The following is a 17,954-nucleotide window of genomic DNA, read 5'->3' on the forward strand; positions in this document are numbered from 1 at the left end:
CTATCATCTTAAATATTCTCTCCCTTCAAGGTTGTTTACCATCTTTACAAGCATCTCACCACAAAACTACCTCTACTTTCCAGATGCATGATCTTGACCAACTGGAAGGGCAATAAATGCTGGACAAGCCAGCAGTGCTGATGTTCTGTAATAATTTTAAAAGATTAGAATAAAAAATCTTGAAGCTCGAAAGGGAATTGGGTAGCACTTGTAGAGGATAGTTTTGCTGGGCTACAGTGTAATGATGAGGAAATGAAATGGTTTGCTTTTTTGGAAAGCTGGCATTTACAAGTCAGATTGCATGGCCACCTGTGATCTAGGATGTTTTCACAAATAATGTTTAATTATCTGCTTTACTTCTTAGTGCAGAATATCCAGGTCTGTAAATGTTTACTAGAGAAAGCAGTACACATTTTCCAATCCTTGTGAATTGTTGTGAGGCATTTCTCTACATTTAATAATAAGTTGTTTATTTATCGTGATTTTCAGACCAGTCAAGTATATATTAATACAATGTGTTCCTGGTTCCTTAAATTAGTTTATTTTTAGTGGATTAAGATGCAGTATGTAAACACAGTATTAGCTCTTTTAAAGGACAATGTGATAGCTAACTTGCAGTGAATACTTAATTGAATCTTAGTCCAATAACAAAGTTAGCTACTAAATCTAACTCGGCTGAATTCTGTTGTATTCTGATAAATGTGTGTATTTTAATTAGCTCATAGTAAAGTAATTGCACCATCTGAGAACACCATAAGATATAGGAGCAGAAATGAGCAGTTCAGCCCTTCGAGTCTGCTTCTGCATTTGATCATGGCTGTTAGGTTTCTTGAAACCCAATCTCCTGCCTTCTCCCCACAACGCTTGATCCCCTTACTAATCAAAAACCTATCTACCTCTGTCTTAAATTCTGCAGCCACAAGTTCCACAGATTAACCACCCTCTTGCTGAAGAAATTCCTCCTCATCTCAGTTTTAAAGGGTTGTTCCTTCACTCTGAGACTATTCACTTGGGTCCTAGTCTCTCTTTCCAGGCCTATCAGTACTCAAATTCCTCAATCACTCCTCATATGACAAGCCCTTCACCCCCCGAGATCATTCTTGAAAACCTCATCAGGATCTCCCATGATGCCAATACATCCTTCCTTAGATATAGGGCCCAAAACTGCTCACAATATTCCAAATGCAGTCTAACCTAGAGTGTTATATAGCCTCAGCAGTATAGCCAAATGAAAATGCATGTTAACCTCAAGAGAATCGTGAACTAGGACTCCCAAGTGCTTTTGTGTTTCAGATTGTATTACAAAACAATAGTTGTGGTGTCTAGAAGAAATTTTTTTCTTTTTATTAAGATACAAATAGTACCATCAGTGATAAGTTATTTAACCTTGGAAGAGGCTTCATAGTAAGGTTCCCTCCAACCATACTGCATCAAAGTCAATATCACCAGATTCCTCATCTCCCCTTCCACCACCTTATCCCACATTCAACCCTCCAACTTGGCACCGCCCTCTTGAACTATCCCACCTGTCCATCTTCCTTCCCACCTATCTGCTCCACCCTCCGCTCCGACCTATCACTATCACCCCCCACCTTCATCTACTTACTGCATTTCTACCTACCTTTCACCCAGCCCCACACCCATCCTATTTATCTCTCAGCCACCCCCCTCTCCCCCCCCCCCCCCCCCCCCCCAAATCTCTGATGAAGGGCTTATGCCCAAAACATTGACTCTTCTGCTCCACGGATGCTGCCTGACCTGCTGTGCTTTTCTAGCATCACATTTTTGGATTCTTATTTAACCTGTAAAATTGCAAATCATAGCTCACTTGCAGACCTACATGCTGTACCAGTATGTTATCGTGGGTGGACCATTTCACTAGAAATGGGGTGTGTTTGTGCCTTTATAAGTATGTGTAATAGTACGTATCAAGTGTGAAAGAGAAAATGCTGGAAGGACTCAGCGAGTCTCGGGGCAGCTGAGGAGAGAGAACAAAATTAACAATATTAATCAACTATGATGTCTTCAGACTGAAGAACAATTTAGTTGCCTGACCTGGCTGCAGCATACCTGCTGAATGTTTCCAAAGCTTTCTGGTTTTGTTTCTTATTTCCAGCCTCCACGGAATAATGCTTGCATTTTAAGGTTGACGAGTGAAAAGTTGAACCTATCCACTTCTAGAAAGATTTACTACTGGTCGATAGATTGGATATTGACAGTAAATCCTAATTTCTTTGATTAATAATTTTAATTTAAATACTTGTAGTTAAAGTTAACCCTTCAGTTTGTGGACTTTGAAGTGGGGAAGTAAAACATGTCAATTATAAGACCATAAGACATAGGAGTGGAAGTAAGGCGATTCGACCCATCGAGTCCACTCTGCCATTTAATCATGGCTGATGGGCATTTCAACTCCACTTACCAGCATTCTCCCCGTAGCCCTTAATTTCTTCTGACATCAAGAATTTATCAATCTCGGCCTTGAAGACATTTAGCGTCCCGGCCTCCACTGCACTCCGCGGCAATGAATTCCACAGGCCCACCACTCTCTGGCTGAAGAAATGTCTCCGCATTTCTGTCCTGAATTTACCCCCTCTAATTCTAAGGCTGTGCCCACGGGTCCTAGTCTCTTCGCCTAATGGAAACAATTTCTTAGTGTCCACCCTTTCCAAGCCATGTATTATCTTGAAAGTTTCTATTAGATCTCCCCTTAACCTTCTAAACTCCAATGAATACAATCCCAGGATCCTCAGCCATTCCTCGTATGTTAGACCTGCCATTCCAGGGATCATCCGTGTGGATCTCCGCTGGACACGCTCCAATGCCAGTATGTCCCTCCTGAGGTGTGGGGCCCAAAACTGGACACAGTACTCCAAATGGGACCTAACCAGAGCTTTATAAAGGCTCAGTAGCACATCGCTGCTTTTATATTCCAACCCTCTTGAGATAAATGACAACATTGCATTCGCTTTCTTAATCACGGATTCAACCTGCATGTTTACCTTTAGAGAATCCTCGACTAGCACTCCCAGATCCCTTTGTACTTTGGCTTTATGAATTTTCTCAATGTTTAGAAAGTAGTCCATGTTTGTATTCTTTTTTCCAAAGTGCAAGACCTCACATTTGCTCATGTTGAATTTCATCAGCCATTTCCTGGACCACTCTCCCAAACTGTCTAGATCCTTCTGCAGGAGAAAGTGAGGTCTGCAGATGCTGGAGATCAGAGATGGAAATGTGTTGCTGGAAAAGCGCAGCAGGTCAGGCAGCATCTAGGGAACAGGAGAATCGACGTTTCGGGCATTAGCCCTTCTTCATTTCATTTCACTATCTCATTTGTAATGGCAACCATACTCAACTCAGCCCCCTGACTCCCTTTAATTGTTGGGATATTAAACATGTCTTCCACTGTGAAGACTGACACAAAGTACTTATTAAGTTCTCCAGCCATTTCCTTCTTTCCCATCACTAGCCTTCCAGCATCAGTTTGAAGTGGCCCAATGTCTACTCTTGCCTCTCGTTTGTTTCTTATGTATTGATTATTGTAATTATCATGCAAGTTTAAAAAAAATCACAGTTGCGTGCATTGCTATTTATTTCCTGTATCTAATTGCTTCTGAGAAGGAAACGAGAACCAGGATTTTGGCCCAGTAACAGTGAAAGATACTGTGAAAAACTTACTTACAAGTCAGGATTCTGTGTAGCTTGGAGGTGGTAATGGACTGCATCTGCTGCCCTTGTCCTTTGAAGTGGTAGAGGTCAGTGTTTGAAAGATGCTTTTGAAAAAGCGTTGTTGAGATGTTGGAATACATCTTGAAAATGCTACACACTATATAGCCACAGTGTATTACCGATGGAAGGAATGAAAGTTAAAGGTGATGGATGGTCACGAGTCTTGCTGGATGTTTTATCCTTGTTTATATCAAGTTTCTTGTCTGTTGTTGAAGTTGCATTTTTCTTGGGTAAGTAGATAATATTCATCACACTTCTGACTTGTAGATGGTGGACAGCTTTACAGAAAGAGGAGGTGAGTTCACATGCCACATCATTCCCAGCCTTTTGGGAGTGCTCTGGACCTGCTCTTGAAGGCACAGTATTTTTATATGGTGTTTTCAGTTCAGTTTCTGGTCAATACTAATGCCCAGAAGTTTCAGGAATGCCATTGAATGTCAAGGTAGATGGTTAGATTCTCTCATTAGAAATTTTGTTACTTGGTAGTTGTGTGACATGAATGTTACTTGCCATTTATCTATCTGTGCCTTAGTATGAATCGGGTCTTGCTGCACATGGACACAGTATCTTCAGTTAAAAAGAAAAATAGATTTGAAAATTATGAATCAGCAAACATCCACACTTTTGACCTAATGACCGGATGTCATAATTGATGAAGTTAAAAATCACAACACCAGGTTATAGTCCAACAGGTTTAATTGGAAGCACTAGCTTCTGGAGTGCTGCTCCTTCATCAGGTGGAGGAATGTGCAGTGCTCTGAAAGTCAGTGCTTCCAATTAAACCTGTTGGACTATAACCTGGTGTTGTGGGATTTTTAACTTTGTAAACTCCAGTCCAACACCAGCATCTCCAAATCATAAGTGATGAAACAGCTGAAGATAGTTGAGCCTAGGGCAATACAATGAGAAACTCCTGTTGCATTGTAGTGGTACTGAGAGGAATGGCCTCCACTAACTACAAACATACTCCTTTTGAGCTTAGAATCTCCAACTAGTGGAAAAGTTCCCCAGTAATTCCTATTGACTTCAATTTTGCTAGGTTTCCTTGATGCTATACTTGGTCAGATGCTATATTTGGTGTTAGAAACAAGTTTAATAAAATTAGACAAGACCACCAAAACTGGAAACAAGACAATTTATTCTACAATCTTGCAAGAAAGGGCATCAAATGCAGAAGCAATTGAGCAATGAACATTCAAACTAGTACACAGTTAGACTTTTGAGCTGCGTGAGGTCACCTCTCCCGACTCTTACATTACCCAATCTTTCTTATTGTATTCTATCACTACCCAGCTGCGCTCCGCCCTTATTGCCCCCTTTTCTCCAAGTTGGCAACCTTTCCCTCTGTAAGTGCTGACATAAGGCTAAACTTGTATCTTGATGTTCTTTTACTTTGCTTGTAACATCTTCCATTGTTCATAGGTACATTCCATTCTTGAACATACGTTTTAACAATGTATCTTTTCATGCTTGGTTTATGCGTTTCAGCTGTCTCAGCTATTTTGCTGAGACTATTATTTAAAAGAATTATTTGCTTTAATAATTCTGCACTAAAGTTAGTATTTAATTATCCACAATTATTCATTAGGGAAATGTATCTTTATCTTTAATGCTTGCCTAGCTGATATTTTTCCCTGTACCCCTTTTCTGCACATACACACTCTTGCTTTTCTATATCTGCAAAAACAACACACTTCCCCATTTCTTACAACTCCCCCATTTCTTTTTTTTTACCATTTGTTGTTTTTGCAATTTTATTTTCTGCCCTCTTTTCATCCAATGGTACAGAGGTTCACAATCTTGCCATTTCTGTCCTTCTAAGTCTGTCTTTTTTTCAAACTCTAGGAGTAATCTGCTATTCTCTCTTTCTTGCACTTGTGCTATTGTCATGACCATTATTGATTGATTGTCCTCCCAAAGACATTACCAGCTTAGTCATTACCCACTTTAACACATTAAACCCTATCAATAGACCTACTATTATTATTAATACATAAATGCCTAAATTAACTAACCATTTTCTCCAACCAGTCAGTTCCCAGTCGCCCCATCCCTCATCTTTTCGAAATTTATCCCCAATTTTTATCTTTTTCTTCCCTATCTTATCCTATGGAAGAGGTATCTGGGATGAAAGTGCAGCATTCCTTACCAATCAGAGCACAGGTTTCCCCCTTTTTCGGCCAAGAGATAGTCTAAAGATTCTGTAAAGCTGTTAGTCTTGTGGCAATCATTTCGGTGGTTATGGCCGATATTTGGGACTGAGTTTCTCCCATTGCGTCGGCGGTACCATTAATTAGCTTCTCAAGGGCAGCCGCCAGTTTCTGTATTTCTACCCCTGCCCTTGCAGCGCCGTAGTTTGGGAATAGTGTCCACAACAGACGGTCTCCTTCAGAGACCTCTCGGGTCTTACGTCTTATTCCCCCCTCCTTTCTCAGGTTGTGCTCATGTTTTTCTTAATCGGAGGTGAGGAACTATATAAGCGAGGTAACAGCAGCCACTCCAGCCTTTCTGGCTTTGAGGCAGTTTTTCATCAACATCATCTAGGCCTTCAGGCCACATACCCAATATATTCCGTTTAATATTCGGGGAATGGTCATGGCAGTGGCTTGGCTGGTGTAGACACAAGATGATTTTCCTAATTGGAAGGGTGCTGTATCATTCTGATTACAGAAACAGGTGGTATTTACTGCTCCTTTTGGTGGGGAAACTCTAAGGCCATCGATAGCACCCAGAGTTTTCGGGGCTGGTCTAGGGAACCATCCTGCAAAGTTATATTTACCCCTGTCAGATTTCCACTTTGTATCTTTTAAGCCTAAGTCAAATTGTTATACATCGTACACTTCTTCTCTTTTGGTGAGCGGTATTACCGAGGTAGGGATCCCAGATTCGCCATGGTAAGGGACCTCTGCACAGACCCAACAGTCGGCAAGTCCCTCTTTTTCAGCATAATTTTGGCATAGTGTAGTGAAGTGATTTTTCCCGCCTCCTTGAACAGTTAATACTACTAACGTTACAATACTATACCAGTACCTGCCCATCTCTGACCCCTGCCTACCGTCCTGTCTATCTGTCTTAATCTTTTAGGCGCCAGGGAGAGGTGAGTCCACACAGCCCTTACAATTAATAACAATAGATATCGTCAAACGTTAAAAGAGTATTTTGTCTCCGTTCATTCCTTCTTAGCTTAATTTTCAGAGGGCTGTCTGTAGGATGAGCATGCTACTCCGCCAATGGGGCGTTCACAGGACCTTTAACGTGAGTGTGATGACTCCACCCTTTCTCAGCAGTTCGGATGGCTGTCTCAGTAGTCAGGAGGGTTAGGAATGGTCCCTCCCAGCTCGGGTGCAGGTTGGTATCTTTCCAGGTCTTGATCAGGACCCGATCACCCGGTTGTCGAACTCAAGTGGAGGTGTCTGGGTCAACAGACCCTACTTCCTAAGGACAGACAAAGAAGAGCCGAGAGCCACAATATAGTTCTTTAAAAACTTATCATTGAACTCTACAGTTGGTAATTCCCCTCTTCCACCCAAGAAAGGTAATCTAAACATCATCTCATAAGGAGAGAGGCCTATATCACGTCTAGGTGCAGTCCTACTGTGTAGCAACGCGATAGGTAAACATTTTGTCCATGGTAATCGAGTCTCTAGGACTAGCTTAGACAATTGCTTCTTTAAGGTTTGATTCATTTGTTCTACCCGTCCAGAGGAAGGCGGGTGCCGAGGAGTGTGGAATTCTCAAGAGATTTCTAATCCCGCCATTACTACTTGTAGGATCTTAGAAGTAAAATGGCTACCTTGGTCTGAATCTATACTTTCCACCACTCCATATCGAGGAATTATATGTTCTAAAAGAGTTTTCACTACTCCCTTCAAGGTAGCTGAGGACATTGGAAATGTCTCCACCCACCCAGTTAAGTGATCCATTAGGACTAATAAGTACTTTTGTTTCCCTACTGGGGGTAATTCTGTGTAGTCTACCTGTATTCTTTGAAAAGGTCCTACCCCAGGTCTTCTTCCACCTCTTGGCCCCCCTCTCGTTACTTTCTTATTAATCTTTTGGCAAGTCAGGCATCCTGCGCATACCTGCTTGGCTAAGGTGTATATCCCTTTACATCCGTACTTCCTTAACACTATGTCACACATAACTTGCGCTCCCCAGTGACTCCCCTGATGTAGGACAGCCATAATCTCTTAATATCCAGCGCCCATCTGCTGTCTTTGCAGCTCCTAAATCTTTTAGTCCTTTTCCCTCCTTTGCAGTAAACAACGGGGCACCCTGAAGATCTGAAATTGTAGGTATTAGGGAGTATATTACTGCTCCTTGTGGATTCAGGGTCACTTCTTTAACTACCTCATCGGCCAGTCTATTTCCTCTTACTTCTGGTTCATTCCCCTTCTGATGTAACTATCGCTATTTCTCTCGGGAGTAACGGATTCCAGCACTTGTTTTATCAATTTCTCATGAGCTAGTTCTATTCCTCTGCTATTTATCAGTCCTTTTTCTTGCCAAATTTTCCCGAAGGTATGTACCACTCCAAACGCATATTTGGAGTCTGTATATATCGTTCCTTTTTGTTTTCTAAGGTTCTGAGAGCTCTTTCTAAGGCATAGAGTTCACAAGTTTGGGCTGACCAGCCGTTAGGCAGTCTTTAAGCCTCGATATCTCTTCCCTCTATCCCGTCTACTACAGCATATCCATTGTGCCTTTTACCCTTAATTATCCGGGAGGACCCGTTGATAAACAACCGAGCTCCTGCATGCAACGGTACATCTCTTAAGTCCATTCACACTTTAGTCTGATATTCAATAATATCAAGGCAGCCGTGTTCTGGATTGCCAAGGGCCACCCCCTCTCCCCGCCACAGAAATGCAGCTGGATTCAAGCAACTGTCTGTGACTAACACAAAGTCATTTTGCTCTATTAAGATTGTCTCATATTTCAAGATCCTAGAGTCTGTGAGCCATCGTCCTGCTTTCTGATTTAGGATGGTCCGTACCTAATGTGGGCTGCTGACTATTAAGGCTCCCCCGAAAGTAAGTTTCTGTCCCTCTTCTACCAATAAGACTGTTGCTGCCACTGCCTGTACACACTCTGGCCAGTAATGTAGGTTTCCATTCTTTAATTAACAATGAATTAATGCAGTCATGTTTTAAATTAACCATGAATCAATATGACAGGTCACTGAGAATGTGTGAAGGAATCCTGCCAATTAATATTGATTCAGGCTAACACAATTGATTTATTATAAATATTAATTATTAATTATATATATTATATAATGCAGGGTGGAAATGCAACAAGTGACTAAAACATTTTAACAACTAATCATGCAGTTCTGTTGTTTACCAGTCACTTGTGACTTCTCACTGTTTCTGTAATTGTTTTGCTCGAGCACATTCATTTTAAGAACCTCAACAGATTCCATAGCACCATTTGCAATTAATTCGATCCCCAATTTGGTGGCAATATCTCGTCATGAGCGCAAAACTGATTCTTTGTGCCTCTCATCACAAAACTGTTGCCATAATCCAATTAACTTTTTCGTTCCCATTCCCTTGGGCTTAAAATTTAAGGATGACCTTGCTGCCCCCGTATCGACTAGGAAAACTACGTCCTCTTTGTAAGGTCCCACCTTTAAATTTATCAAGGGTTCTTGGTGGGACCCTGGGGGCAGGAACTCCTGACACCCCTATTTTTCATCAAGGTTCATAAACGGTACTGCCTTTACTTCCTTTTTCGGATCTGGACATTCTCTCTTAAAGTGACCTGTCTTTCCACAGTAATAACATCCTGCCTGTGGGGATTTCCACTTTGATCCTTGTTCCTGTCTACCAGACCCCTTACCATCTCCTCCCCGATCCCTTCTCCTCCCTTTATTTTCAACATGCTGCCCGCCACCATTTCGGTTTCCTTCTATCATTATTTTGCCTTCTGTTTCTGCTTCTCATGTTACATTGCCAGAGCCGATTTAACCAACTGAACAGCTTTAGGGCCACCTAATGGCCATTCCTCATCATCCAATGTTTTGTTTAGACCTTGATTTTTTAAAAAAGAAATATTGCAATATTTCTTGCTCCCTGTAATCTCAAATACAATTTATCAATTTATGCTTGCTTTTCTTTAAAGCCTGTTCCTAACTATACATTTTGGAATCTTACTTGTAAATATATATTTATATATTATAAATTCATTTACTCAGTGTTTAATATTCAAAATGCAAAATGCACACAGTTCCCAACTCTGAAATCCACCACAATCACCCAGCTCCAGTCCCCCGATTCAAATCCAAAACTAGTCCTCCCAAGTAGTCCTGACTAGTCATTGCTCAATTACAATGCTATAGGTCATGAAATAACCAGAGCTGCCTTAAAAAGGATTTGTCTATTCAAGTTAAAACTTCAACTGTTCTCCAAAAATCGCTTTTATGTAAGGATAAAAGAGATTAGTTAGAAACTTACAGGCAGTCATGACCTGTAAAAAGAGCAGGAGTTAACATTTTATTTCATAATTTGTAAAATCCTTAACCTTAAAATAAATCATGTTAAAATTTCCATAATAGAAATCAGATTAAAAACAGTCACGGATCTCAAGCTCCAGGGAACAAAGCACAAACATTCAATCACCAACAAACAAATGTGCATTCAAACTGAATCACAAAGGGTTAAACTTTCTGTTAGCTGTACAGCTTCTCTCTCTCTCTCTCACTTCACTCACTCATTTCACACACACATACAGACACACACACACACACCGTATCTCACAGACATTTTGAGCTTCCCGCAATGACGACTCTAGCTTTTGAATATTTTTCTGAATGCCTGGCTATAAGTTAGTTACGAAGTGTACCCTCCGTAGCCCTTCAGCTACTAGCCCTTCTGACACAAAGCATAATCTGATTCCTCTTGACTGTAAGACTGTTTTTCATTGACATTTTATCATTTGTTTTATATTGGATTGTACTTCCAATTTCTTAACGTTTTTCTTAAAGGACTGTCTGTTGGGATGTGGTCCTTGGATGTCCTTCTAATGTCTCCTTCTAAACTTAAGTCACTATTTTTATTCCCCATTTCAATACTCGGCCGTTTCTTTATGTAATTTAGTTAACCTTACTGAGGTCCGGTGTCATTTGCTTCCACACCCACTTCAGAGTCCTGACCTTCGCGTGGGGGATTTCCCCTCTTAACAACCGGTCTAAGGCTGGGTGATTGAATCAGATAGACACCTTACTCGTCAGATTAATCTAGCCAATTAAATACTTTATTTTAAAAGTTGCCAATTCCCTGCACTTCTCGACCACCAAGGCAATACTTAAAGGTCAATTTTCTTACCTTGGTCTGTGCACAAGAGTTACCTGGTCGAATCAGCGTACCCCGTCCCGCGGCAATACCTGGATATATCCAACTGGCAGCAGTAACAACCGCTGCCTACCCTGGTTGACCGGATTCGCCTAATCCAGTCGCCCAGAACCCCGGTTCCCCGGATATATCCAACTGGCAGCCAATACCACTGCCTACCCCGGTCGCCCGGATAAATCTTTTAAGACCTTTCTTACCCGGGTCTTGTGCACACAAAAGTCACCCGACCGAACCTGCCGGGTCTGCCCGTCTTGTTTCCAGGGTCTCCCAGTCCGGATCTCCCAAGCCGCTGCGGCAAGGAGGAAAACTAGAGACCGCCGAAATCAGCGAGGTGCACCTTCTCTGTTTTTCCAAAAATGCCGAGCGACCGGAGCTTGGGATCCCAGAACGAGCCCCCAAATCTGTTAGAAACAAGTTTAATAAAATTAGACGAGACCACCAAAGCTGGAAACAAGACAATTTATTCTACAATCTTGCAAGAAAGGGCATCAAATGCAGAAGCAATTGAGCAATGAACATTCAAACTAGTACACAGTTAGACTTTTGAGCTGCGTGAGGTCACCCCTCCCGACTCTTACATTACCCAATCTTTCTTATTGTATTCTATCACTACCCAGCTGCGCTCCGCCCTTATTGCCCCCTTTTCTCCAAGTTGGCAACCTTTCCCTCTGTAAGTGCTGACATAAGGCTAAACTTGTATCTTGATGTTCTTTTACTTTGCTTGTAACATCTTCCATTGTTCATAGGTACATTCCATTCTTGAACATACGTTTTAACAATGTATCTTTTTGTGCTTGGTTTATGCGTTTCAGCTGTCTCAGCTATTTTGCTGAGACTATTATTTAAAAGAATTATTTGCTTTAGTAATTCTGCACTAAAGTTAGTATTTAATTATCCACAATTATTCATTAGGGAAATGTATCTTTATCTTTAATGCTTGCCTAGCTGATATTGTTCCCTGTACCCCTTTTCTGCACATACACACTCTTGCTTTTCTATATCTGCAAAAACAACACTTCCCCATTTCTTACATTGGTCAAATACTATCTTGGTATGAAAACCCATCACTTTCACCTTCTCTCAATCTTTGTCCATGTTTATGATGAGGGCAGGAGCTGACTCATCCTGGCAGTACCCAAATGGAGCTTCATTGTGCAGATTATTGCCAAGCAAGTACTGCCTGACAGCACAGTTGAAGACACCTTCCATCACTCTACTGATGAGCAAGACTAGGTGGATGAGGGCAGTAATTGTCTGGCCCACCTGACCACCAGCCAAAATGCAACATTTGGACTTGAGTTGAGTGGAGACTTGAAGGAATCCACCTGGACCATCCCGGAATCCTCCCTCACCTTCCTAGACCTCTCCATTTTGTAAATATATGGCTTAGTTTGAGGCATTCAGAAGCCTTTAATAATATATTTGTTTCAGTACTTATAATAAAATGTTATACTTAACCATTAACTAGCACAGTGTGTAGTGTAACCCTTGTATGTATGAACAGACAGTGGAAAAGTAGAGTACATCTGACTTGTAAAGATATGCTGATGTAAACACACAATAGGAATGACTTTTAATAAAGAGCAGTGTGTACTGGCGGCCTTGGTAGCGGCTGGGAGAGCGAGGCAGACAGCGGGGGTTTGCCGCCCTGTGAGTGCAGATGCAGGACATGTTGTAAGCTGTGGTTAAAAAAAACAAGAACTATTTTGCGCCACCACCTGTAGAAGGAGGTCACATGGGGTCAGATATTCGGGAACGCGAGAAGGCGGAGAATGGAGTCAGGTCAACAGTCAATCAAGAAGACAGCCACACCTCAATGCTTGCACAATGTTCTGTGATTACATGACGTTTTGTACTGTATAAAAGACTGGGTCAGGGGCAGGATAGGGGTCAGACTTTGTGAACTGACACACTCTGCTGTTTGTCAGGGACGGGAAGGTCTAGACCCAGAGCTCTGTATACTTTATCCACTTATTGCTAAAATAAACTAAAAGTGTGAGACCGAATATCTTCTCCTATTGCTTCATTTAAAGAACACGCAGGACTTGGCTCACACATAGAAGAAAGTAAGTTGGTAGATTGAGCCAAAGTCCGACAATTTCTATCTTAGAAGACCGACTCAACACGGATGTTTATTATAAACCGACTGACTCCCACAGCTACCTAGATTACACCTCCTCCCACCCTGCCCCCTGTAAAAACGTTATCCCATATTCCCAATTCCTTCACCTCCGCCGCATCTGCTCCCAGGAGGACCAATTCCAATACAACCCAGATGGCCTCCTTCTTCAAAGACCGCAATTTCCCCTCAGACGTGGTTGACGATGCTATCCACCACATCTCCTCCACTTCCCGTTCCTCCGCCCTTGAACCCTGCCCCTCCAATCGCCACCAGTACAGAACCCCACTGGTCCTCACCTACCACCCCACCAACCTCCAGATACATCGCATCATCCTTTGTCATTTCCGCCACCTCCAAACAGACCCCACCGCCAAGGATATATTTCCCTCCCCTCCCCTATCAGCGTTCCGGAAAGACCACTCCATCCGCGACTCCCGCATCAGGTCCACACACCCCCACCAACCCAACCTCCACTCCCGGCACCTTCCCCTGCAACCGCAAGAAATGCAAAACTTGCGCCCACACCTCCCCCCTCACTTCCCTCCAAGGCCCCAAGGGATCCTTCCATATCCATCACAAATTCACCTGCACCTCCACACACATCATTTATTGCATCCGCTGCACCCGATGTGGCCTCCTATACATTGGGGAGACAGGCTGCCTACTTGCGGAAAGTTTCAGAGAACACCTCTGGGACACCCACACCCACCAACCCAACCGCCCCATGGCTGAACACTTTAACTCCCCCTCCCACTCCACCAGGGACATGCAGGTCCTTGGCCTCCTCCATCGCCAGACCATGGCAACACGACATCTGGAGGAAGAGCGCCTCATCTTCTGCTTAGGAACCCTCCAACCACATGGGATGAATGCAGATTTCTCCACCTTTCTCATTTCCCCTCCCCCCACCCTTTCTCGGACTCCGCACCGCCTTCTTGACCTGCAATCTTCTTCCCGACCTCTCTGCCCCCAACCCCTCTCCGGCCTATCACCCTCACCTTGACCTCCTTCCACCTATTGCATTCCCAACGCCCCTCCCCCAAGTCCCTCCTCCCTACTTTTTATCTTAGCCTGCTTGGCACATCTTCCTCATTCCTGAAGAAGGGCTTATGTCGGACACGTCGATTCTCCTGCTCCTTGGATGCTGCCTGACCTGCTGTGCTTTTCCAGCAACACATTTTTCAGCTCTGATTTCCAGCATCTGCAGTCCTCACTTTTTCTCCTAGGAATCCACCTCGATAAAATCGCAAATGTGAACTTTTGTTTACAAGAAACCAAGGCTGTATTTGTTATCATGGAGCTAATTAACACTGGCGTGCCGTGCGAGGTTGATTTATGTGCTTCAGTCGCAGTAGAGTGGGACTTGAGACAAGTCTGATACCTGAATGTATATGTCACACATCTGTTAATTCAGTAGAAATCAGATTCTTCCCCAGTACACTTCAATTATCTCTTATCCTCATGGGTAACTTTTCTAATTCAATGTAATAGTTTTAACTTTGGACTGGTTCCAGTCAAACAGCCGTTGGTGGTTGCCATGGTACCATAACAGCTCCTGCGGCGCGTGCACTGGATGAGCGCAGTGTTCTCCGGGTATTGTAGTCATTGTCTCGTTCCCGCTGTTGGATGGCGGTCGGGGTCTGCGCGCTAAGAACTACAATGCCCAGCATGTTCAGCGCGGTCCGCAGCCGGACATCTTTGTGTAGGAGCTGGTCATGGAGCGAGGAAGTTCAGAGCTTTTCCGATGGAAGAGGTTCAGTAACAATAAACATGGATCGAAGGTAAACCTTCCCTTTTTAGCGACAAACTCAGTGTAAACTCAGTTATTGATGCACTGTCTCTGCAGTGACCTTTCTCAGCCAATGATGCCCCAAGGCCATTAATGTTGCTCTTTTGCTGGCCCTGCTCATCCGATCTTTCTCTGGGTCTTTCCTGCGAGGTTCACTGTCCCAAGTGGATGTAAAATATCCCATGGCACAATTCTCCAAAAATGCAGTATCATTCTCCCCAGTGTCCTGACCAATATTTGTTCCTCAACCACAAACAGCCCCCGTTTATTTCAGTGATGTTTGCAGAACCTATCTGTCATCAATTGTGTTTCAGCAGTGTCTAAATCGAAGGTATTTAATTTGCTGGAAAATGTTTTCGGATATTTTGAGGGTTTGAATACATCGTATGAATGCAAGTCCCTTTTTATTTTCACACTGTGCCTGTCAACAATGTACTTCCTGTTTTTGTAAGCCCTTTGTTTCCCTTTCTCACCATTGCCTTTCCCATCTCATATGCGGATATCTCGAAGCAGACTTAGTTCTGAAATGTAGAAATCACCTCACCCTTGCCTCGATATGAAGAGGAAGGTGGCTGTGGAGTCGAGGCTCATTGCTTAAGAAAATGTCAAAATGATGAACTGTTTTGCGGAGATGGAATTACAAATTTATTTATAAACAACCAGGATAACACTCCACGAGGCGTTCATTTATGTAGTGCTTCTACAATACGAAAATCAGTTCCCAGGCACATCACAAATGATAAGGCAGATAGAGATAACTAATGCTGTGTAACAAAGCGATGTGCATGAAAGCTTAATCGTAAAATGGTACAGTATTGAGAAAGATTTTGTAAGAAGGAACAAAATGAAAGTGACTCGTTAATATTCTTTTCAAATATTTTTGACATCCCTGACTTTCAGCTGCATGATGCTATTGTTTACCAAAGATGATGTTGTTAGTGTACATAAAGGACTAAGGTAGAGCAGGTATTATCAGAAAAGTTACACAAGCCATCTTATTCTGGACCACTTCTCTCTGAGAAAATCTATGGTAATGTAGATTTCCTGACTTATTTTGAAATCTGTAAACCAAGAAAATCACTAATATACCAGAATCATAATACTATCTCAGACACTTGCCTCTTTTGACAATGCCAATCAAGCTTTGCTCAATTAGAAATAAAAGCTGCAGCATGTGTTTTGCCTCATAACAGTAGTGAGGAAAGTGAGGACTGCAGATGCTGGAGATCAGAGCTGAAAATGTGTTGCTGGAAAAGCGCAGCAGGTCAGGCAGCAGCCAAGGAACAGGAGAATCGACGTTTTGGGCATAAGCCCTTCTTCAGGAATGAGGAAAGTGTGTCCAGCAGGCTAAGATCCTCCCTACCTTTTATCTTAGCCTGCTGGACACACTTTCCTCATTCCTGAAGAAGGGCTTATGCCCGAAACGTCAATTCTCCTGTTCCTTGGATGCTGCCTGACCTGCGCTTTTCCAGCAACACATTTTCAGCTCATAACAGTAGTGGTAAACCACACTTTACCTTGGAACTATTTTGGTTAATAAGACCAATTTTTTTTATTTTAGAAATTAATTCACAGATGCCAGATCATCTTTTGAATGGACACTTGAAAGGACAACTAAAATCTTCAAATATAACTTTGAATAATTTCTATTACTTGGAGGATACACATGAACGTATAGTTTTCTTAACATAATAATGATTGGAATTACTTAAAGAGTATGGGGCAGTTACACAGTTGAAATATCTTTATTCAAGCCTGCCAGGAAGTTCACGACTAAAAGAGGGGAATTAAATGGAACCTGCTGTGGGTCTTCTAGTTTCCAGACAGTCATGCCAACAAATAAAATTGATCAAAGTTTGGTTTTGTGATTCAGTTCCTTTTTGCATCTGACTCATCTGTATTCTGATGTGTTAACATTTGACTTTGTTGGTCATCTTCAATAGCAATGTAGTTCTAGGAGGGATCATTGACACAAGTAGATTGATTGATTCCATTACCGAACAAAAATCTAAGGATGTTGGGAATAGATATGAATATGCAATTCAAAGCACAAACAGATATGTCATGAATATACTGAGCAGGCTTGAGGGGGGTTGAATGCTTCACATCTGCTCCTAATTTGCATGCTTGTGTTAGTGCTTTTATTCAATTGTGTTTTACGTTTTACAAAATTTGGCATGAATAAACTATAGCTGATTGCAAAAGTGTTAAGATGCACTCGGTTTGTACAGTTTGTTACTTATTAAGTTTTTGTACTGATATTAATAATGCTGTTATGTTTATCTGTAGAAAAACATGGATCCTCATGATATACAAAACTGGATTGAAGTGAGTATGATCAGCTGAATTCAAGATGTCAGATATGCTTTAATGAATGACTTAAAATGAGTACGAATGATATGCACATATTATTGGTTGAATGATGTATTCCTCTTAATAGAGAGTGGAACGAGCATCTGAATGTGCTGTTGCAGAAGTATTTCCCTCCAAAAAGTCAAAAATAAATCCAAAAGCTAATGGATATGTTATGGCCATCGAGACAATTGATCAACTTCATGACCATGATGATGCCTATACTGAAGGTAAGATCACCGTTGATTCTCTGACTTTATGATCATTCTCAGATGACACATGTAAATCATGGAAGGTGAAATATTTTGTAAACTACTTCTGACAGCCACAATTTTCAAGGATCTACTGAGTTTTGTAGCCTTTCTAAAATTGAGATCAAATCACAAAATTACGTAATCCACTCCACACTTGCAATTTGAAGCTCCCTTTTCCCTACATTTTATGTCCTGAAGATGTGAAGTAGAGGGTTTGGACCAGTGCAAGAGTCGCCAAAGCTGCAAAAAATCTATGAAAAGGCCCTTCATTGGATTAACAATGTTCAAGCTTATAACGCTATTAGAGCGCAGAATGGTCTGTTGCTGAAAAGAATAAACATCTTTAAGATGAA

General features: G+C 42.0%; 1 protein-coding gene across 3 annotated transcripts in view; it reads left to right on the forward strand.

Moving 5' to 3' along the window:
- Positions 1 to 14,889: 14,889 nt before the first annotated feature.
- ccdc191 (coiled-coil domain containing 191) overlaps positions 14,890 to 17,954 on the forward strand; it is a 44,870-nt gene continuing 41,805 nt past the window's right edge. Inside the window, exons 1-3 of one of the 3 annotated variants that reach the window (XM_043700629.2) lie at positions 14,890 to 14,987; positions 17,285 to 17,323; positions 17,436 to 17,577. In XM_043700629.2, the coding sequence (XP_043556564.2) occupies positions 14,922 to 14,987; positions 17,285 to 17,323; positions 17,436 to 17,577 (247 nt within the window). In that variant the 5' untranslated portion in view covers positions 14,890 to 14,921. Of the gene's footprint in view, positions 14,988 to 15,204; positions 15,327 to 15,616; positions 16,026 to 17,284; positions 17,324 to 17,435; positions 17,578 to 17,954 lie in introns of those variants that run through there. The other 2 variants (XM_043700632.2, XM_043700631.2) reach the window with 2 other exon arrangements.

This window comes from Chiloscyllium plagiosum, unplaced genomic scaffold, assembly GCF_037043375.1.
Source record: "Chiloscyllium plagiosum isolate Xiang-an unplaced genomic scaffold, Cpla_swu_hap1 HiC_scaffold_12, whole genome shotgun sequence".
Classification (NCBI taxonomy): Eukaryota; Metazoa; Chordata; class Chondrichthyes; order Orectolobiformes; family Hemiscylliidae; genus Chiloscyllium; species Chiloscyllium plagiosum.